General features: G+C 53.6%; 1 protein-coding gene across 1 annotated transcript; it reads left to right on the top strand.

The window, feature by feature from the left end:
* The first annotated feature begins 4333 nt into the window (after positions 1 to 4333).
* Positions 4334 to 22174, top strand: LOC125551823. Its single transcript, XM_048715193.1, has 3 exons — positions 4334 to 4674; positions 6023 to 6099; positions 22066 to 22174. Exons 1-3 carry the CDS (start codon positions 4497 to 4499, stop codon positions 22156 to 22158), a joined length of 348 nt encoding a protein of 115 aa, XP_048571150.1. The 5' UTR covers positions 4334 to 4496; the 3' UTR covers positions 22159 to 22174.
* The last annotated feature ends 277 nt before the right edge of the window (positions 22175 to 22451 follow it).

The raw sequence follows: 22451 nt of genomic DNA, 5'->3' as shown, positions 1-22451 counted from the left end.
ATGAAACAAAGGGTTGCCATGCACAATCTTGTACGGTTCACACTTATCAACAGCTGCCATGTTGATTTGGGAAAACATTTAACCGTGGTAAGAGTATTTGCAAAAGAGTAGGAAAAAAGTGCCATCAAGTGTAAGCGACAGCCCTTCTGGTACATCTTGTTTGAGAATGCATCATGCAAGAAGTCCGCGATGAATTTACACCAATTCATGTTCTTCACGTCTTTCAGCTTCGCCTGCACAACACAATTTCAGGACAAAAAGTTGCCTCATCAGCATTCAAATGAAAACATCAAAAATCTGGCAGTTACTAGCTTCCAAATGACATCAAAATCAAAAGATTGAAGGAAAAAAGAAGTAGAGAGAGCATTCATCAGGATGGGGAAGCACTTGTTGCTTGGGCAAAGAGATGTGGTAGGCGCAAAGACAGTTGAGATCAGGTACATGAGGAGTTTCATCTTAAAAACCTCGCCATGGGTTTTCATGCCCTCCAGCGAAGTTCCCAACACAGTCGTATTCGGCATGGATGCCATTCCAGGAAACAAACGGGCAAACATGGCTTCCCCAGTCTTATTATTCACCTCATACGGGACTTTGATTTCTTCATAGGGCACACCCAAAGTGCAGAACATGGATTCCTCATCCAAAGGCAGTCTTCCACGTCCCGGAACCATGAATTCTCTAGAGGCAGGATCATAAATCTCACTGAGCCAGTCGCATACAGGGTTCACTAGGTTCTTGCACCAAACATCCATCAGAGCCTGCATCTCCATCTCACCAACATCTCCCTTCTGCTCATCAGTAAATCCCTCGGTCAATATAGTCAGGCGTTCTTGCGAAGCCCTATTGCGATGACGTTTCTTCTTCTGCATAACAGAAATGGGATCAATTGTTGCCATGTTCAATGTCGTGAAAACTTAGTTTCTAACAGAAGATTGAAAACTCAATGTGACATTAAAACATATGGGGTGGAAAATGACCTCATTGCCATCTTTTATCCGACCAGTCACGTGATTCTGTTGTAGTAACTCCATGAAGTCATCATCATCATCTTGATGGTCGCCGCGAGCCATTGTCCTAAGGTAAGAACAAAACACACGTTAGGGTGAAATGAAAACACAGCCGACGGATACAGAAAGAAATGCATAAAGTAAATATTCACTTGATATCTTGGATGAACAAAAAATGAAAACTCAAATGGTTACCCCAAAGTTTAAGCATCTGAAGAGGGCAGTAATTGCCATGTGCTGAACATGCACAAAAAGGGTAGAAAAATAATTAAAATGGAAAAGCAATTATAGAAACATGGCAACTGGACGTGTGTGTGCTTCTGAAGGAAGTAGATGCCAGCTAGCAGAATCTACTTGCCATATTGGCTCCAATAAAAGTGGCAAATGAGGCAGATCATAGGAACACCCACCCCCTAGGATTGTCCAACATGAAATGTGGCAACTAACACATTAGCCTCATAAAAAATGTATAGATCATAAGGCACTTTAAAAAATGTTCAAGTTGCCATGTTAGCACAATGGCTCGCGGCAAACATCTTCCACTTCACAACATGTAATGTGGCAACTCACACCCTGGCCTCATATAGAAATGAGTTGCCATGTATTCACAAGCAATGTACTAGGTTCAAGTTGCCATGTTAACACATGTCACTTCAAAAAAGGGCAGACAACTTCCACTTCACAACATGTAATGTGGCGACTCACACCCTCGCCTCATATAAAAACGAGTTGCCATGTAAATACAGTCAAATATGTTCAGATATAGCAAGTCAGCATGGCAAACGCAAATTGAGTCTATTGTACATTGAATTTGCCATTATCCTGCATATGGCATGGCAACAGGCATAGTGTGTTCGTAAAATTAGTTGCCACATGTAAAGCATAGTCATGGCAACTGACACGGTTGATCAGTGATGATAGTCGTGGCAACAGGCATAGTGTGTTCGCAAAATTAGTTGCCGCATGGAAAGCATAGTCATGGCAACAGGCATAGTGTGTTCACAAAATTAGTTGCCATCAGTGATGATAGTTGTTGAAAATGCCATGGTTGCCATTATCCTACACTTTGAAATGCACCTAACTAGATCTAGGGTTCTTCGCAACTATCATACCCTGAAATTTAACAACAAAAAACTCCCTACACTGATGGCCATAGCATTTCGAGGCAAATCACAACCAACATCAGAAAAATCGCCTGCTCAATCGCAAGGAAAAATCCGGATGTGGTTGCGGACAGGCCAAGCCACACCAGCATGACTGCCACCGCGGCGGCGGCGAAACTGCGCAATGACACCCTAAATGGCAAGCACGCGACTCCGCCGCCGACGCGGACGCCGGAGCACCGCGAATCGGCCAGAAGTTCGAGGAAAATCGAGCGGAAATTGAACACAGAGGGAGGGGCGGAAATCGCAGGCAGGAATGTGAGCACGGGAGCGAGCCTTACCATCAGTCTGCGGCTCTCCAGTGACGACACTCCAGTCCGACGAGCCCCACCAACGGCTGCGAATGCGGCCGACTCTTCCGCCGCCGCCGTCGCCTTCTCCTCTCGGTTTCTCCTTAATCGAATGCAACTGGTGTGGATAGTGTGTTGTGGAGTAATGAATGGGTAGGGGAGTAAATGAACAGCGAGGGGAGAGCGAAGGGGCGAGACATGGGAGATGGCAACCGTAGCCGGGCGTGGCGTGCGGGCGCGACAGCAGTTCCACCGCACGCCTGACACGCAACCGCTGACCTCAGAGGGGAAACCAGCGTGCGGATGAACTCCCTTACACGCCACACACGCGACTTATCCTACATGGCACGCAAAATCAACCGTTTCATGCCAAGATTCATGCAAAAGGCAATGAACGACGATCGAGGCATGTGGGCGAGTTGGGTAACGCCCACACGTGTGGGCGTTAGTGTTTCGGTTTGTTCATTGCGGCTTGTCTATATAGCCTAGATCTCATGTTCCGCCAATTATTCCAGCTATACCACGGTTAGAACTAAAACATAAAGATATTTCAGTTTAATATTTTGACCGGGAGACGAATCGAGAAAACTTTAGAAGAGTTTGGCAATGGTGGGGAGTCTAGAAGAGAGTAGTGAAAAGGAGACATAATCAAGAGATTCTGGCTACTCCGTGACAGAGTTGCCAAGGGCAGCAGCATCTGGAAACGTAGACGTAGAAATGTGAAACAACAAACCATATACGATGAGGCCGAAAGGGACGTATAAATGTGAATCAACAAACGATATATGATTGTAACACCCCCAGAGTCAAGCTACAGTAATCATACATTAATGGTGACATGTCATCGCAATTAATATGCTAAACCTCACTTTGATCCAAACTGAATTCAAATTCAAATTTAAATTAAAGTCAAAAAATTAAAGTTCAAATGGAACAATAAAAATGTTTATTGTGTTGCAAATATTCAGTAAGTATTTTTCATGTAGAAACCAACATTTTTATAGAAAGTTCAAATGCCCTTAAACAATTAAAACATGGGACAAATCATTATTTAAAATGCCTTTTATAAATTTTGAAAATACAATTCTTTTTAATAAACTTCCAGACTTCTGTGATAGTGTCTAGTATTGCACTATATTTATGGGCTATGTCCCATATTTACTAAAGCCTGTTTGCTATTAAGAATAAAAGAAAACAGAAAGCAAAAAATAAAATATAATAAAAGGAATAGGGTGTACTGTTGGACAGGGCTCTAGGCGCACACAATGCGGCCCATTCCAACAGCCCCTGCCGTTCGTCCTCCCCTCGCTACAGGAGAAGGCCAAGGCACCATGGCCGCGCACGCCTGACGCTTATAGCTGGCCAAATGGGCCGGTTTTTTCGGGCCGACCCGTGAGCACGTCGGCACGGCCCGCCTTAGGCCAGGCACGACACGGGCTAAACGGGCCGGGCCCGGCACGTAGCACGCCCTGGGCCGTGCCTCGGCCTGGAGGCTGGGCACGCAGGCCGACACGGCACGGCCTGATTAAGTTTTTTTTTATTTTTTTCTACATTTATATACGGATCAACATGTAAAACTAGGCTAAAAAACGCTCAGTGTGTTAAATAATAGGCTAAAAATATACGGCCCACCGTGCTAAACGGGCCAACGTGCCGGCCTATTTACTAACTGAGCCGTGCCTGTGCATGGGGACGCAGCACGCGGGCCGGCACGGCACGACCCATATAGTAATCGTGCTCTGGCGGGCCATGCCGGGCTAGGCACAATTAGGATGGGCCAGGCCGTGCCGGCCGGCCGTTTGGCCAGGTATGCTGACGCGGCACACTGCTGCGCCACATGAGGATAAGGGCAAGCCATGTGTGGCTTTTAGATCCCCCGGAGTTCATTTGTATGGCACACAACGTTGTCAGTTCTTCGTTCTCAAAAAAAAAAAACATGAGGATAAGGGACAACCCTAACTCTTAGATTCCCCCATCTTCCTCCGGCTGCGCCGTCGCCGTGCACACGGCCACCAGCCACCGTTCTTCGTTCCGCGATGTCCGGCACCACCGCAGGCTTCGTCTTCATCTTCCTCGCCGTCAGATCGAAGCCCAGGAGAACTACCGACACGGCCTGCTTCATCCCCTTCCTCTACAGCCACCGAAACCCCGCCGTTCGATCCGCCTCATCCCGGCCTCCTCTGACTTCCCCAACCTCTCCTGCGGCTTTCCCAAGTGAGCACTACCCCATCTCCCTCCTCGTTTTCCCCGCGGCACCGCCGCCTCGCCATGCCCAGGCTCACCTCGCGCTCACCCCCGCGCCATGCCCACGCCTAGTGCCCCAGCGTGTGCGCGTGAACGGCAGCCGCGTCTGCAGCTGCTCCTAGCCGCCCGCTAGATGCCGCCCCGCGCGCTGCTTGCTGCGGCCTCCAGCACCGACGCCATCGCCGCTACTGCTTGTTACAGCTGCTGCTCACTGTACCTGCTGCACCTTGCCGTTTCGCAGCCGCCGCTGCTCGCCTCTCCAACCGTGCCCTGCTTCCCCGCGCCCGCCTTCGCTAGTCCCGCGGCCTCGCGCTTGCCACGCGCCCTACCCCACCGCTAGCCATGCCCGGCCTTGCCCTGCTTGCGGCCTCCCCTGACGGGCGCCCCGCCTACGCCCGCCACAACTGTAACCGCACCTCGCCCGCCGCCCCATTCACTGTTACTGTCGCTGTCTCCTATCGCCGTCGCAAACCGTCCGCGCCTGCCGGCCCCTGACTGGCCTCTCCTATCGCCGTCGCAAACCGTCCGCGCCTGCCGGCCCCTGACTGGCCCCCGGCGCCCGCTACTCGCCCTTCCGCCCACGCGTGCCGGCGCTCGCCGCTGCCACGCTCACCTCGGCTGTGGCCTTGGCCATGGGCGAGTGTCCGCCTGTGCGAGCGTGTGTGTGTGTCCGGTTTGGGTCACTGGCAAGGGGGCCGGCTCTACTAATTAGTCAACATATTAGTTAGATATAGATTAGTTTAGTGTTAATTACCCTATTGTATCAATGACAAATGGGGCCACGGCTAAGTTTGATGCTAAATTAATGTTAAAATAACAATAACATGCGGGACCCACTTGCACTACTCGTCTGTTGACCGGTCAAATGTGGACTAGGTCAACCCGTTGTTGACCGGACCCCGCTTGCCTACTATCGGCCTCCTGGCTGTGTACACAGAGGGTACACATAGCATTTTCCCTATATAATTCAAATTAACAGTATTTTTAAAAAATGATGAAAACTTTGAAAAATCATATAAAATAATTTATAACTCAGATGAAAATAATTTATATATGGAAGTTCCTCAGAGAAATGTGACGAATCTGAATACGCTATCCACATACCTGTCACATGCCTCTAACACTGCAAACTTGGAACCTCCCCCTCTAGATCATTTGTCTGATAAATGCCTGTAGCCGGGAAAATATTCCCCGCTCCGTTTGTAACGCGTAGCCCTTCGTTAGGTCACCCTTAGCATAGCTTACGGTCATGTCATGCTTTCTGTTGCTTTGTATGCCTGTTATTTATTGTTTCTTTCCCCGCCTTCCTCTCCGGTAGACCCCGAGACCGTTGATACTTCGGTGTTCGACTACAGCTACGCTTCCGAAGATTCCTTTCATTCGCAGAGCTTCCAGGCAAGCAAACCCCCTTGATCATTCCTATATCATCCATTCCATTCTCTCATGCTTGCATAAGATTTTGCTACTGTACTTGATTGCTCCTATTTTGATGAATAGCCTACTTTTGTAACATGCTTTTGTACCTTACGTGTTTATCCTATATGCTTAGTATATGTTGGTTAGTGATCCATCAATGACCCATCACCTTGTCCCTGTTGCCCTCTGTCGGATTTCGGGTTCCGGCAGACCCTTGAGGTTCGAACACTGGGGTGCGCATGGAGATTTCGCCTCCTACCTACCTACACTCCTCCGCCTTGTTAGGATCTAAACTAAGGAAAGAACAGCACAAGAGACGCAAGGTTTATACTGGTTCGGGCCACCGTTGTGGTGTAATACCCTACTCCAGTGTGTGGTGTGGTGGATTGCCTCTTGGGCTGATGATGATGAACAATACAAGGAAGAACAGCCTCGCGAGGGTCTGTTCTTGGCTGGGGCGACGAACTGCTGGGAGGAGCTCAGTCACCCTTCTCTCTCTCTCTCTACCTGATCTTCTCTATCCTTCCAACCCCTAGCCCCCTTTGCTCTGTGGGTGGCTGGTCCTATTTATAGAGGCCCTGGTCCTCTTCCCAAATATCGAGCGGGAAGGGAGCCAACAATGGCGGGCTAATTTGAAGGGGGACAGCTAGTATCAGCTATCCTGACAAAAATAGTCTTCGCCTGCGCAAAGCTCTGGTGACGACGCCGTCTTGGGCTCCACGATGACCTCCATCTCGTAGTCCTCCTGGTCTTGGTCTCGTTGCACTGAAACGGCAACCTTTGCCTGATGCCTCGGTACTCTGCGGCCGCGCTTGCCCCCTTTGCACCAAAGTGGAAGGGAGGACACTGCGCGGGCTGGCACCCGCCTGGCGCCCCCGGTCGTCATGGCTTGCGTCACGGGCACCTCGTGAGGTACCCCGCCTTGATCTCTCCGCCTCCTCGTGAGCCAGCCTGACGAGGCCGCGCCTGAGGAAGCTCCGCGTCGTCCGCCCCGCGAGGCTTGGCCCCTCGCGAGGGTCTTGGGTTTGTGTTGGTGAAGATGGGCCGCGCTGGGCCCCCCTTTGAGCCACGCCGCAGGCCGCAGGCAGGCAAGTCTGGGGACCCCCGTTCCCAGAACGCCGACAGTAGCCCCCGGGCCCAAGGCGCGCCCGGACTTGGCCGTGCAGGGAGGCGGAAGGGCAAGAGCGAAGCGCCGCGGGCCCTAACAGCCTGCGGCCTTGGGCGCCGCGTGGCGGTTGATTGGACGTGGGCGCCTCCACTTCCCCATGGCGCCTCAGCAACTGCACGGATTGAACAAGTCCCTGCATGTAAAGCGGGTCATAATTACCTGCGATCGTGGGGGCCGTTGGTTGGCCATCGCCAGCTATAAGTATGGACCGGCGCGCGCCCTTCCAGTTCATCCCCCCTTGCTTCTCCTTTCTCTTCATGGCCCTGTCGAGGAGGTTCTCGGCAGCAGAGAAGGGGAAGGCTCGCCAGGTTGAGCCCGCCTCTACCCCACCCAAGCGCGGCCGAGGGCGCCCTCGCAAACATCCTGTGGCCACCACGGTGGCTCCCCGCGGCCGTGGGGGCGATCTTCAGCACAGCGACGGGCGGATTGCTGCGGTCGGGGGGCGCGCTCCGGCTGCGCGTCCCCCTAGGCCGCGCTTTCGCGCTGCTGAAGTGCTGCCGGAGTTCGTCGTGTGGTCTGCGGGGCTGACTAGCACCCGGCTTCCACTTCCTCGCTTCCTCCTTGGCGAGCTCCCGGCCGGCGCTCCGGGCGGCCTCTGGCTCCAGGCCGACGGCTGCAGCAGCCGGGCCTCATGGGTCTCACTGGAGGTCTCCGCGGCCGGGAGCCTGTCCCTGGCCCGCGGTTGGCAGACGTTTGCCCGCGCGCGTGGCCTGAGCCGTCGGTGCACCCTACACTTCAAGTTGGACGGTGATGCCACCCTCTACGTGAGGGTGTTCGGGGAAGATGGTCGCCGCGCAGGGTGTTGTCCCGAGGGTGACGACCGCGGCTGGGAACCCAGCTCCGGTGATGATGGAGAGGGCAGCGCTCGCGCGGCCGGCGGCGCTCAGGGTTCCTCAAGATTCTCCGGTTCTTCTTTAGGCGGCGACTCTTCTAGCGGTGGCCGCGGTCAGCCTCCATGCCGTCGTATCTGCTTGGGAGGTGGCAACGTGTCCGCCCGTCGTCGCGCCCTGGTGAAGCGCGAGAGGGAGTCCGCCTGAGCTCCGGAGGCAGCTCGGGCCTCCCCTGCGGGCCGGTGCGTGGCGAGTTGCACCAGATTTGTTCTTTCTTTTCCTTTTTCCTGCATAACAAAGACAGTAGTGTGGAGCCCCGCGGGGGCGTGTTTGGGTTATTGCTGTTAATCATCGTTTTGCTTTCGTTATCGTACCTTCCGGCTACGTGCCCGAGCGTGGATAGTTCCCGGCCCCGGCCATGGGGGGCGACCGACCCAGGCCCTTTGTTTGTGTCGCGGTGCCCGTGGGGCACGGACTGGAGGGGTGCTCCTGTAGTGGGCCCAGGTCGCGAACTCTTTGAATGACTAGGATAGGAACACTCGCGAGGGCGCTCAGCTGCCCCCCTCGTGAGGCCTTGCACAAGAGAAATCGAGGCAGGAGAGTGAAAAGTCGAAGAACCACAAGCCAAAGACGGCAACAACTTCAACAAAACTTCGAAAGAGAAGGACTTCGAATGAGAAGGAAAGCCAACTGGCGGAAAGCAAATATGAAAAGCCGCGTCGGCACCTAATCTAGTTCTTCAACGTCTTCTCACCAAGCGTCGGAGCTAGTGCTGCCACTAGGGCGTGGGAGGGAGCCCCAGGGCCTGAGCCGGCGCTTCCTGAGGACTCCGGGGCGTGTACACCCCAACTCATTATTACGTGAGAGTGTCACGGGCGGCGAGCTTCACAGGCGTTGGCCTTCTTCACAGGCTCGGGCCTTCCAAAACGCGATAGCTTCACAGGCATTCGCCTTCTTCAGGCTCTGGGCCTTTTCAAACGATAGCTTCATAGATTCGCCTTCTTCACAGGCTCTGGGCCTTTCCAAAACGCGATAGCTTCACAGGCATTCGCCTTCTTTAGGCTCTGGGCTTTTCCAAAACGCGATAGCTTCAAGGCATTCGCTTCTTCACAGGCTCTGGGCCTTTTCCAAACCCACGATAGCTTCACAGGCATTCGCCTTCTTCAGGCTCTGGGCCTTTTCCCAAAGTGATAGCTTCACAGGCATTCGCCTTCTTCACAGGCTCTGGGCCTTTTCTGGAGAGAACCCGCCTGAGCACGAGGTCTCCTACCTCGAGAGTTCTGGGGCGGATGTTGCGGCAGTGATATCGCCGCAGTACTTGTTGGTACCTCGTCGCTCGTAGCGCGGCTTCTCGGCGACGTTCCTCCCCCAGCACGAGGTCCATCCCCCGCATGGTGTCCTGCTGCGCCTCGTCAAACGCCAGGACCCGCGCGGAGCGACGTCTGACCTCGTGAGGGAGGACCGCTTCGGCCCCGTAGACCAGGAAGATCGGGGTCTCTCCAGTCGGCTTGGTCGCGGTTGTGCGGATGGACCACAACACGGACTGAAGCTCGTTGTACCAACCTCTGCCGCAGGCCTCCAGCTTCTTCTTGAACATCCTGGTCTTGAGGCCCCTCAGGACCTCCGCGTTGGCTCGCTCGGCCTGGCCGTTGCTTCGGGGGTGCGCCACCGAAGCGTAGCATATCTGCGTTCCAAGGTTAGCACAGTATGTTTTGAAGAGGTTACTGGTGAACTGCGAACTGTTGTCCGTGATGATGCGATTCGGCACCCCGAACCGGCTCACGATGCCCTTGATGAACTTGACCGCGGAACCCGCGGGAATGGTGCGGACCGCCTCTACTTCAGCCCACTTGGTGAACTTGTCCACAGCGACGTAGAGGTAGCGGTAGCCCCCGAGCGCCCGAGGAAACGGGCTCAAGATGTCCAGCCCCCAGACTGCGAATGGCCATGAAAGGGGTATAGTCTGCAAGCCTCCTGCTGGCTGATGGATCTGCTTGGCGTGGAACTGGCAGGCCTCACAAGCTTTCACTAGTTCAACGGCGTCATTGAGCGCGGTGGGCTAATAAAACCCACTACGGAACGCCTTGCCGACGAGGGTCCGTGATGATGAATGATGTCCACAGTCTCCGCCATGTATATCTTCCAGCAGTTCCTTCCCTTGCTCCCTGGAGATGCAGCGCAGGGATACATCGTTTGGCCGCTTCCGGTAGAGCTCTCCATCCTTGATGCAGTATGCCGTGGCCTGGCGTGCCACTCGCTCCGCTTCTTCCTCCTTCTCCGGCAGGGTCCCTTGTGTTAGGTAACTCCGGAGCTCCGCGATCCAACATCCCTCCTGAGGTTCCATCGTCAGGAGCAGGCGTGCTCCTGAGGCCGGGCCACAGGCCGGAGCCCCTGAGGCAGGTGGCTGGGGGAGCTCCTCCCGGGGCTGAGCCGTGTTCGATAATGATGGCAGGGCTGATGGCTTGAAGAGCCGCTCCTCGAAAACGCCAGGCTCCTGAGGTAACCGCCTGGACACCCGTTTGGCGATGTCGTCGGCCTCCTGATTGGTGTCACGGGGCACATGCTGCAACTCCAACCCCCATAACTGCTTCTCCATCTTGCGGACCTCCGCTAGGTAGGCTTCCATGTGCTCATCCTTCGGCTCGTACACCTTATTGGAGAAATTGACAAGGAGCTGCAAATCGCCCTTGATGGTGAGGCATTTCACCCCAGGGCAGCCGCGGCCTTCAAGCCCTCTATTAAACCTTCATACTCTGCTATGTTGTTGGAGACCTTTTCACCTTGCTGGAAACAGAGCTGCACGGTGTAATAGAGCTTGTCCTGAGCGGGCGATATAAGCACCGCCCCAGCCCCAGCGCCATGCCTGGAGAACGCCCCATCGAAGTACATGACCCAACCTTCTGGCGCCTCGCTTCCCGGGGACAGGGACCGATCCTCGTCGGCCTTGAGGCCTGGCGCCTTCGTCCATTCTGCCACAAAATCCGCCAACGCTGCTCCCTTGATGACTCTGGTCGTGCTGAATTCGAGCTAAAACGCTTGCAGTTCTATGTTCCACTCAGCGACCCTTCCAGCTGAATTAGGGCTCCTGAGCACTCTCTCCAGGGGGTATGACGAGACGACCTTGATGGGGTGACCCTGAAAATAGTGCCGCAGCTTGCGCGAGGCCACCAGTAGCGCGAGGAGGAGTTTTTGAGGCATGGGGTACCGTGCCCTTGCATCCCGCAACACCGTGCTGATGAAGTACACTGGGTGCTCAACGAGATGGAGTGCATCAGTGCTGGTGGCTCCCTTCGGAGACCGTGGCGCCTCTTGAGGTAATGAGGCCTCTTGAGACTGGCCATTTGGAAGAGGGGCCTCTTCCGCCTTCGGTGCGCCCCTCTACGGTGGCTGATCCTCCTCAGCCGTGGTGGCAGTTTCTGTAGGCCTTCCTTGTCCCTGTTCTGCCTTGTCTTGGGCTACTGCCGCGGTTTTGATTCGGCGCTCCTCTCTGACTGCCACCAAGGCTGCGCTGGCGGAGTAGGGAGTGGCGGCGAGGTAAAGCACCAGGGGCTCTTGAGGGCACGGAGCCACCATGACCGGTGGGCTGGTCCGATATCTCTTGAGATCCTGGAACGCCTTGTCGGCCTCTTCAGTCCACTCAAAGGGCCCCTTTTTCTTCAGTAGCTGGAAGAAGGGTAGTGCTCGTTCCCCCAACTTGGAGATGAAGCGCCCTAGCGCGGTCACGCGCCCCGTGAGTTTCTGCATTTCTCTGAGGGTCTTTGGCGGGCTCATGTCTTCCACTGCCTTTACTTTCTCTGGGTTAGCCTCGATGCCTCGGTGGGACACGAGGAAACCCAAGAGCTTGCCTGAGGGGACTCCGAACACACACTTCTCTAGGTTGAGCCGTAGGTTCACTGCGTTGAGGCTCGCGAAGGTTTCCTCCAAGTCTTGTATCAAGGTCCCGGCCTCCCGAGACTTTACCACAATGTCATTGACGTAAGCTTCAACATTCTTCCCGAGCTGCGGGCCCAAGGTGATGTGCATCAGCCGCTGGAAGGTCGCCCCTGCGTTACGCAGCCCGAATGGCATGCATGTGTAGCAGTACACCCCACACGGGGTTAGGAAGGTTGTCTTCTCGACGTCTTCTACCGCCATCTTGATCTGGTGATACCCAGAGAAGGCATCCAAGAAGCATAACAGGTCGCATTCCGCAGTGGAATCGACGATCTGGTCGATGCGGGGGAGCGGGAAAGGATCTTACGGGCATGCTTTGTTGAGATTGGTGAAGTCGACACACATGCGCTCCTTCCCTCCCTTCTTTGGCACAACGACAGGGTTGGCCAACCAATCCGGGTATCGGACCTCGCGAATGACCCCAACGGCTTCTAATTTGCGGGTCTCTTGGACGATGAAGGCCTGCTTTTCTGTGGACTGCCGCCTGGCTTTCTGCTTCATAGGGCGCACGTTGGGGCACACGTTGAGGTGATGCTCGATTACACTCCTGGGGATCCTTGCCAACTGGTCAGGCTCCCAAGCGAATACCTTCTTGTTTGCGCGCAGGAACCCGACCAGGGCCTTCTCCTGCTCGGGTTTGAGGTGGGCGCCTATGGTGAAAGTGGCGTTGGTGGATCCGTCCTCATCGACGGGTATCTGCTTGGTTTCTGCCTTGTCTTGGGTGAACAACTGTTTCTTCTTGGCGGGTGCAGCCCCCTTGGGCCCGGGGGTCTCCAAGTCGGCGGGCTGCGCCGACGCCGCCGTCTTGAAGGCGAGCTTGAGCACCCGTAGCGCGTCCCCGGTGTCCCCGTGCACAGTGAGGACACCGCTGCTCCCGGTCATCTTCATGAGGTTGTACGCCGGGTGCGTCGCGTCCATGAACTGGGCCAGCGCTGGGTAGCCGAGGATGGCGTTGTAGGGGAGGCCGATGGGGGCGATGTCGAAGTCGACCAGCTCCGTGCGGAAGTTGTCGTAGGTGCCGAAGGTCACTGGGAGCCGGATCTGTCCCAAGGAGCTGGACGACTTGCCCCCAACGCCTGAGAAGGGCCGACTGGGTTGCAGCCGTTCCAGGGGTATGCAGAGGAGGTTGAAGGCCTCGACCAAGAGCATGCTGAGGCCCGCGCCGCCATCAATGAGGGTTCTGGTGACGGCCACCTGGCAGATGGTGGGGGTGCACAGCATGGGGAGCGCACCCGAGCAGGCCGAGTTGGAGGGATGGTCCTCCGAGCTGAAGGTCAGGCCGGCCTCGGGCGCCGCCCGGTCCAGGGGAGCCCCCTGCCGCGTGGAAGCGGCGCTGACCCGGCGGATGAACGGCTTGACGTGGTGACTTGTAGGCGGCGCCTGCGAGCCGCCCAAGAGGGCCGCGACGACCGGGGGTGTTGGTGCAGCGCGATGGGCGGGGAAGAGGTTGCGGGGCTCCATGGGCGCGTGGAGCGCGCGGGACGAAGAACCAGCTGGGGTGAGCGAGGGAGTTGCGGTGCGGTCGTCTTGCCGCACGGACGGATGCTGGGACGATGCTTGCTGCTCGTCCCCTGCCGGGCCGGTGGCGGTGTTGACGGCAGGTGACGGGGAACGGCGAGGACGCCCGCCGACAGGGGCCGTCTGGGCGACGCGGGAAGCGAGCGCGGCCCGGCGCTCAGCGCGGGCCCGACGAGCGTCAGACATGGGCGTGATGGTCGGAGGAGAACGGGGTGGTGGAAGACGAATCCCGACGCACCCCTACCCGGCGCGCCAAATGTCGGATTTCGGGTTCCGGCAGACCCTTGAGGTTCGAACACTGGGGTGCGCGCGGAGATTTCACCTCCTACCTACCTGCACTCCTCCGCCTTGTTAGGATCTAAACTAAGGAAAGAACAACACAAGAGACGCAAGGTTTATACTGGTTCAGGCCACCGTTGTGGTGTAATACCCTACTCCAGTGTGTGGTGTGGTGGATTGCCTCTTGGGCTGATGATGATGAACAATACAAGGAAGAACAGCGTCGCGAGGGTCTGTTCTTGGCTGGGGCAATGAACTGCTGGGAGGAGCTCAGTCACCCTTCTCTCTCTCTCTACCTGATCTTCTCTATCCTTCCAACCCCCCGGCCCCCTTTGCTCTGTGGGTGGCTGGTCCTATTTATAGAGGCCCTGGTCCTCTTCCCAAATATCGAGCGAGAAGGGAGCCAACAATGGCAGGCTAATTTGAAGGGGGACAACTAGTATCAGCTATCCTGACAAAAGTAGTCTTCGCCTGCGCAAAGCTCTAGTGACGACGCCGTCTTGGGCTCCACGGTGACCTCCGTCTCGTAGTCCTCCTGGTCTTGGTCTCGTTGCACCGAAACGGCAACCTTTGCCTGATGCCTCGGTACTCCGCGGCTGCGCTTGCCCCCTTTGCACCAAAGTGGAAGGGAGGACACTGCGCGGGCTGGCACCCGCCTGGCGCCCCCGGTCGTCATGGCTTGCGTCACGGGCACCTCGTGAGGTACCCGGCCTTGATCTCTCCGCCTCCTCGCGAGCCAGCCTGACGAGGCCGCGCCTGAGGAAGCTCCGCGTCGTCCGCCCCGCGAGGCTTGGCCCCTCGCGAGGGTCTTGGGTTTGTGTTGGTGAAGATGGGCCGCGCTGGCCCCCCTTTGAGCCACGCCGCAGGCAGGCAAGTCTGGGGACCCCCGTTCCCAGAACGCCGACACCCTCGCTGGATTACCAGATGACTCGATCAACGTGATCGACGTCCAGGGCCCGACACATCACCTCACCCCCTTTAGTTGTACGACTCTGCAGAGCTACCATCTAGTGCCAAGGGTGATACCTCGTAACGCATTCTCGATGCTAACTCTACGGTGTAGCTAATCAGTCGTGGTTATTGAGGGTGATTCCTCCTTCAGCACTCCGATACGACTCTGTCGTGCAACTCCTCAAGCGTGAACCTCTAGGGTTGTAGGAACAAAATATGTCTATTAGAGGGGGGTGAATGGGAGTTTTCAATTTTCTTCGGCCAACTTAAATCTCTGAAAACCCAGCTGCGGAAAAAGTGATAAACAATCTAAGATGAACTACAACAAAGAACCGTAAGAAAACTAGAACAAGCATCAAAGTAAATTACACGAATGGAATGCATCGAAAGTAAACTTGAGTAACAGAGATGACCAAAGGTGCTCGACGGCGACAAGGTATTTGTTCGACCAGTTTGTCCTTCTGCACAAGGACTACGTCTGGTTGGAGGGGTTGTGACTTAACTCGGAAGATAAATTCTCTTCACCATATTATCATCGACAATCGATTCGTCAACTGATGGCGATCACTCGTGGTAGATACTTGAAGGTGATCTTGGAACCTTTACAGACTTCTTCGAAAACCACAATTACCCTTGGTCTCTGAAGAACTTGACAACTAACCGTCTAGAGAGTTTGTAGCTCTCAAGAGTAATAAACGGAGTGTACTAAACTTAGATTCCTGTGATGCTGAACCACTATCTAATTCTTCAGCTCTAGGGTTTTTCTCTCGGTGGATTTTAAACTCAAATCGCTCACAGAGGGGGTTGCTCAACAATCTTCTCATAATCAAACAGAGCAGCCACCAGACAAAGCCGGTGCGGGGTGGCTATTTACAACCATAGCCTTCCCAGATGGGAAATGGCCATTTTGGACACGAGGTCCAGCCAATGGCCAATAGTCACGTTCACAACGGTCGGATTTGGAGCAACGGTAACATTACTTGAGAAAACAAGTACTGCTAACTCCTCGGTTCAAGGCAAATCTCTCGCATCGAAGAATATCACAGTCTCTTGCTAGCAAGTATTTGCTCGGAGCACAAAGAGATTTCTCTCACAACTTTCATAGGTTTCGGTTTAGCATCAGAGAATCAAAGCTTCGAAATGCTATACCCCTCTTAATAGTACGGTGGTCCTATGACTTAATGACAGAAGAAGAACAACGAAATAAATGCCACGTCTTCACTTCATCTTCATTCTTCCTCGAGCGTTGTCATTTGCTTCGAAGAATCACTGAACCAATTGCTTAGACTTCAACAATTTTTATAGGCCACTCTCGTTAGCTTTATCTTCGATGATAACCTTCACTGCTTCGACTTCATTTGCCCCCAGCACCAACAATATCCCCATTTTTGGACTGTTGTTGGCAAAACAGATAATCATCAAAGTGAAGATAGATAAGTAAGTTGTAGATCGAACAAGAGTGAACTTGCGTTACTTGACTCGATGATGAAATATACTCCCCCCAGATGTATGTAGGGTTAGTTGATATGCAATAGAATTCCTTGCAATTTATTTCAGTATGTCGAAATTTTCAATCATACAAGGTAATGATTCGCACTGATGATGGATAATCCAATGAGAGTAAATTGCAATCATTTATAACTTTTGTTAACAATTTCACCTACAAAACAAAAAGCTTCGAGAGGGAATAGTGCAGTAGGCGGGGTTATTAATATTACAACCCATAACAGAAGTTTTACATCAGAGCACATGGAATGGCCTAATTGTCTCAAAAGATGGAGCGAGAAAGCACAAACACCAGATCCAACAGAGCCAATCTATCAAACTCTCGATGTTATTCTCCCCCCTTTTTTGTCAACTAGTGTAAAAAAGGTGATGAAGAACACAAGTGCGACAAAAATGTGAATATGATTCACTCTGAGGCATCGCCTGAGGAACTGTCTAATGAAGTTTCTAATTCGGAAGTATCTGGGACATCGTCATCTTCAGCGGCAGCAGCAGCTGATCCATCGAGACTGACTTGGGTCTTGGACAAGGAAGATTGTAACGCCCGGATAATCGTGCTACAATAATCCAACGCTAATCATGCCACGTCACCACAGTTCTGTTGATAGTCTGCCGTTAGTTCAAAACTGAGTCAAATTCAAATTTAAAAATAAAGTTAATAATAAAAGTTTACAAACGTTAAAACAAAAATGTTCGGTTTGTGCATAATATTACATAGTTAATTATGGTGTAATAAACACATTTATAAAATGCCTAGGTATTTTATAGTGGGTGGAAACAACAAATCAATTAAATAAAAAGAAAACACAAAACAAAAAGAAAAGAGAACAAAAAAATAAAGCAGAAAGCCCCCCTTGCCCCACTGAGCGCCGACCCAACTGCCGGCCGGCCCAACGGGCCTCCCCCCATTCCCCATATCCCCCACTACCGTAATCTAACTCCCACCGACACCCACTCTTCCCCCACTCCCTCGACTGGATCTGGATTGGGGCAAACCCCCGATCCCATCGCCCATCGCCGCGACGACCTCGCCGCCCCGCCCCAGGACGCCGCCGCCCGGAGCTCGCGCCACCTCGCCGGCCTGCCTCCTCTTCCTCGCCGGCCTGCATCCCGTCTCCGCCATGCTCGTCGTCACCGTCGTCCTCCCCAACAACCGCTGCCTCATTCCCTACATCCTCCCGTGAGCCCGCGCCCCTCCCTCCTATCTCTCCTTCGCCCTGTCATGCTCCTCCGTGCACACCCGTTGACGCCACCGCGCCGCTCGACCCTCCGCTCCGCCTACACCACGCCGGCCGCTCCGTGCTCACCTCGCCTGCCCGCAACACAGCGCGGGCATGCTCGTGCGCCCACACCCGCGCCGTGCGCGCCATTGCTGCTCGTGCGCGCCCTGCAAGCCGCCCGACCGCGTCCCGGGCCTTCCTCTGTTCGCCGCACCCACGCCGTCCGCGCCCGGTGCATGGCCGCACCCCGACCCCGCTTGGCCCGCCTCCCCTGCTCGTCGTTGCACTGCTACTGCTGCGTGACTGATGCTGCTGCCCAGCGCAGCCTCGCTTGCCGGCCCCGCAGCCGCCTGGCTTCGCCGCCCGCACGCCGTCCTGCTCACCCTGCCTGGCCACCGCTCCACGCACCCACTTCCACAGCAGCTGCTGCCCCGTACCCTGTGTAACGCCCCGAGACCGATGTGCCAGGTGTCCTCCAATTATTCGCTGTTGTTGCCTTGTCATTGCTTGCCTGTCATGCATTGCATATCATGTCATCATGTGCATCGCATTTGCATACGTGTTCGTCTCATGCATCCGAGCATTTTCCCCGTTGTCCGTTTTGCAATCCGGCGCTCCTATGTCACCCGATGTCCCTTTCTACCTCTTTTCGTGTGCGGGTGCTAAACGTTTTCGGATTGGACCGAGACTTGTCATGCGGCCTTGGTTTACTACCGGTAAACCGCCCGTCAAGTTTCATGCCATTTGGACTTCGTTTGATACCCCAACGGTTAACCGAGGGACCGAAAAGGCCTCGTGTGTGTTGCAGCCCAACACCCCTGCAAAGTGTCCCAAAACCCATCTAAACCCCCTCCATCCTCTCGGTCGTTCGATCATGATCGCGTGGCCGAAAACCGCACCTCATTTGGACTCTCCTAGCTCCCTCTACCTATAAATATGTGGCTCTCCCCGATTTTTCGCGCAGTCCAAACCCTAGCAAACTCCTCCCTCCGCGCCGCCGGACATGTCCGTCCGCGCCGGACGCGTCCACCCCAGCCAGCCACCTCACTCCGGTGAATCAGACATCGCCATGTCGCCCCGCCGCCGCTCTCCTCCAACCACAGTTTGCCACCTGTCCCCGCCGTGACCACATCGCCGCGCGGGCCCGCCAGGCCCATCTCCGGCCCGCCCGAGCCGCGCCGGGCCTGTTCGTCGCCGCCCGCTCCGCCCGGGTGCCCGAGCCACCGCGCCGCCCGTCAGCAGGCTCCGCCCGTGCCGGAGCAGCGCCCGACTTCGCCGGCTTGACCCCGCCGCCCTTCGCGCGCCATGCCGGAGCGCTCCACCTCGCCGATCTCTGCCTCCTCGCGCCTTCACGTCTCCTGTGCCAACCGCCGCCGCCCTGTACAGCCATGGAGCCGAGCTCCCGATCTGCGACGCCAGCGCCGCCGAGCCCCGCTGACCTCGGGAACGGGTCCCGCAGCCTCGTCCTCCGCTCCCCGCGCCTGGATCTGGCCGGTCCCCGCCGTCCCTCACCGCTGTTGACCTAGGCGCCGCCGCCCTGTTCTTGCTCGTGCGCCAGGCACGAGGAGGACAATGCCCTCGCTCGTGTGGGCCGCTTCCTCTCCTCAGGCCCAACAGCCTCTGGCCCAGACCGACCTCCTCCTCTGCTGGGCTTGGCCCATGGTGAGCAGCCCCGCTAAACACCGCCCAGCGCGCATCTTAGTTATCTGCCGCTCAGTGTGTTCATTTTTTGTCTAAGTCCTGGGATTTCCGATTCATATGCCTCTTTTCATATCATCATAACTCTGCAACTGTAGCTCTAATTCATGCGTGTAGCATATGAAATGTTCGTCTCGACGAGCACATCACTTCATCTCATTGCATCATTTCCATTTGAGCTCATCTTGATGCCCAAAATGTTGTTGGAAGAGGGCTATGTGAGTAATTTGTCAGATCTGTTTCAGCAAATGGCATTTTGTCATTTTTGCCATGACTAATGTGTGCATGCTATGACCCTGCGCTCTACATGTGTTTTGTTATATGCCATGCCATATTTACAGAGGTGCTTGCCATGTATTTTTGTGATCTATGTGGTGATTAGAACAAGCTTGTAAAGTAGCGTAATTGGTAATGCTGATTTCAGGGACTTAGAATTTCACTAAGTTCTTGTCTTGTTTTTGTCGTTATGCCATATGTTCATGTTGTTTCCTAGTGATCCGTGCCTCTTTTGAGGATGATCAGTAAGGATGTTTTGTTAATATTGTCGTGCTCTATACATACATGTATTTGTTTGCATTTATGGAGCACCCTAGCTTGAGTCAATCGAGCTCTACTTTTGCTATAAAATGTCCTGGCAGATTGTTGACATGTTTAACGATTTTGTCGAGGATGTTGCTATTGATCCGTGCATGCTATGATGTTGTTCTTGCCATGTCTAGCTTCTATGCCATGTCTTCTTCATGGGTGTATGCTTAGTTTGTCATGCCATGCTCTGTAGTGAGTGCATCGAGTTCGTAAACATGCCTACTCGTTATCTGTTTTTGAATGCTCCAGTTTTTCACCAAGTCTGAGATCTGTTTATGTTTTTGCCATGTTCACATGCTTGCAATTGTATGTTCTGATCCCTTTTGGCTCAAGGTCACTAAGGGACTTTTGTTAAGTGCTTTGAGTAGCTTCATGCCATGCCTTGCTTTGCCATGTTAAGTTCCTGTAGCATGTAGTTTTCATGCTCTAAAGTGTGCTTCCTGATGTTAAATTCTGGACTTGTGTTAATTTCACTAAGTCTGAAACCTGTTATCATTTGCATTTTTGCCATGCTTGTTTGAACCTGTTAATGAGTGAATTAGCCGTAGCTCACTGTTCATCTTTTGTCAAGCATCATGAGTGGATTCCTGCCATGTATTTTGTTGCCATGTTTGAGTGCTGTAGCATAGTTATCTTGATGCATTTAGTAGGCTACTTGCTGATTATCGCAGACCGGTGCCATACTTGTTTTGTTTGCCATTTCCAAACCGTGCATCCGATTCCGGTGATCTTTATATCGATTTCAACCGAAATCATCTCACCTTTCCAGTGGCACTCTTGGATTTCCAACTTGAGGCCAGGTTCTATCATTCCTTTCCAAATCATGCATATGCATCACATACCGCATCCCGCATATCATACCATGTTCGTGTGTGGTTTGTTTACTATGTGGTGTGCTTCTTTCCGGTGTTGCTTCTTCGGGTTGGTTCCGGTAACGTCGCGTTTGTGACGACCCGTTCGACTACGTCCATTTGTCTTCTTCATGGATTCGTTCTTCTTCCTTGCGGGATTTCAGGCAAGATCACCATACCCTTGAAATCACTTCTATCTTTGCTTGCTAGTTGCTCGCTCTTTTTCTATGCCTATGCTGTGATACTTACCACTTACTTATCATGCCTCCCATATTGTTAAGCCAAGCCTCTAACCCACCTCATCCTAGCAAACCGTTGTTTGGCTATGTTACCGCTTTGCTCAGCCCCTCTTATAGCGTTGCTAGTTGCAGGTGAAGATTGGAGCTTGTTCCATGTTTGGAACATGGATATTTTTGGGATATCACAATATCTCTTATCTAATTAATGCATCTATATACTTGGTAAAGGGTGGAAGGCTCGGCCTTATGCCTGGTGTTTTGTTCCACTCTTGCCGCCCTAGTTTCCATCATATCGGTGTTATGTTCCCGGATTTTGCGTTCCTTACGCGGTTGGGTTATAATGGGAACCCCTTGACAGTTCTCCTTGAATAAAACTCCTCCAGCAAGGCCCAACACTGGTTTTACCATTTGCCACCTAGCCTTTTCTTTCCCTTGGGTCGGCCAGCCCAAGGGTCATCTTTATTAAACCCCCGGGCCAGTGCTTCTCTAAGTGTTGGTCCAACCCAGAGCACCATGCGGGGCCGTCCCTTGGCAACTTGGGTTACGTTGGCTCCCGTATGCTTAGCTTATCCGGTGTGCCCTGAGAACGAGATATGTGCAGCTCCTATCGGGATTTGTCGGCACAGCAGGTGGTCTTGCTGGACTTGTTTTACCATTGTCGAGGATGTCTTGTAAACGGGATTCCGAGCCTGATCGGGTCTTCCCGCTAGAAGGAATATCCTTCGTTGACCGTGAAAGCTTGTGATGGTCTAAGTTGGGACACCCCTGCAGGGATTTGAACTTTCGAAAGCCGTGCCCGCGGTTATGGGCAGATGGGAATTTGTTAACGTCTGGTTGTAGAAAACCTGAAGTTGACCTTAATTAAAATACATCAACCGTGTGTGTAACCATGATGGTCTCTTCTCGGCGGAGTCCGGGAAGTGAACACGGTGTTGGAGTTATGTTTGGCGTAGGTTGTTCTAGGATCACTTCTTGATCATAGTTGTTCGACCATGCTTTTGCCTTCTCTTCTCGCTCTCTTTTGCGAATAGGTTAGCCACCATATATGATAGTCACCTGCTGCAGCTCCACATCATACCTTTACCTTACCCATGAGCTTAAATAGTTTTGATCGCGAGGGTGTGAGATTGCTGAGTCCCCGTGACTCACAGATACTTCCAAAACCAGCTTGCAGGTGCCGATGAGACCGTGCAGATGACGCAACCAAGCTCAAGGAGGAGCTCGATGAAGATCTTGTCCTTTGTCTTGTTTCGTTTCTAGTTGATCAGTAGTGGAGCCCAGTTGGGGTCGATCGGGGGACCTTGTCGCATTTGGGGTTGCTCTTTATTTTGGTTCTGTAGTCGGACCTTGATTGTATTTGGATGTTGTAATGCTTTATTCATGTATTGTGTGAAGTGGCAATTGTAAGCCAACTATGTATCTCTTTCCCTTATGTATTACATGGGTCGTGTAAAGGTTACCTCACTTGCGACATTGCTTTCAATGCGGTTATGCCTCTAAGTCGTGCTTCGACACGTGGGAGATATAGCCGCATCGAGGGCGTGATACCCTGG

This window comes from Triticum urartu, chromosome 4, assembly GCF_003073215.2.
Source record: "Triticum urartu cultivar G1812 chromosome 4, Tu2.1, whole genome shotgun sequence".
In the NCBI taxonomy this organism is placed as follows: domain Eukaryota; kingdom Viridiplantae; phylum Streptophyta; class Magnoliopsida; order Poales; family Poaceae; genus Triticum; species Triticum urartu.
The sequence above is the reverse complement of the archived record's forward strand: the minus strand, read 5'-3'. Positions and strand labels throughout refer to the sequence as shown.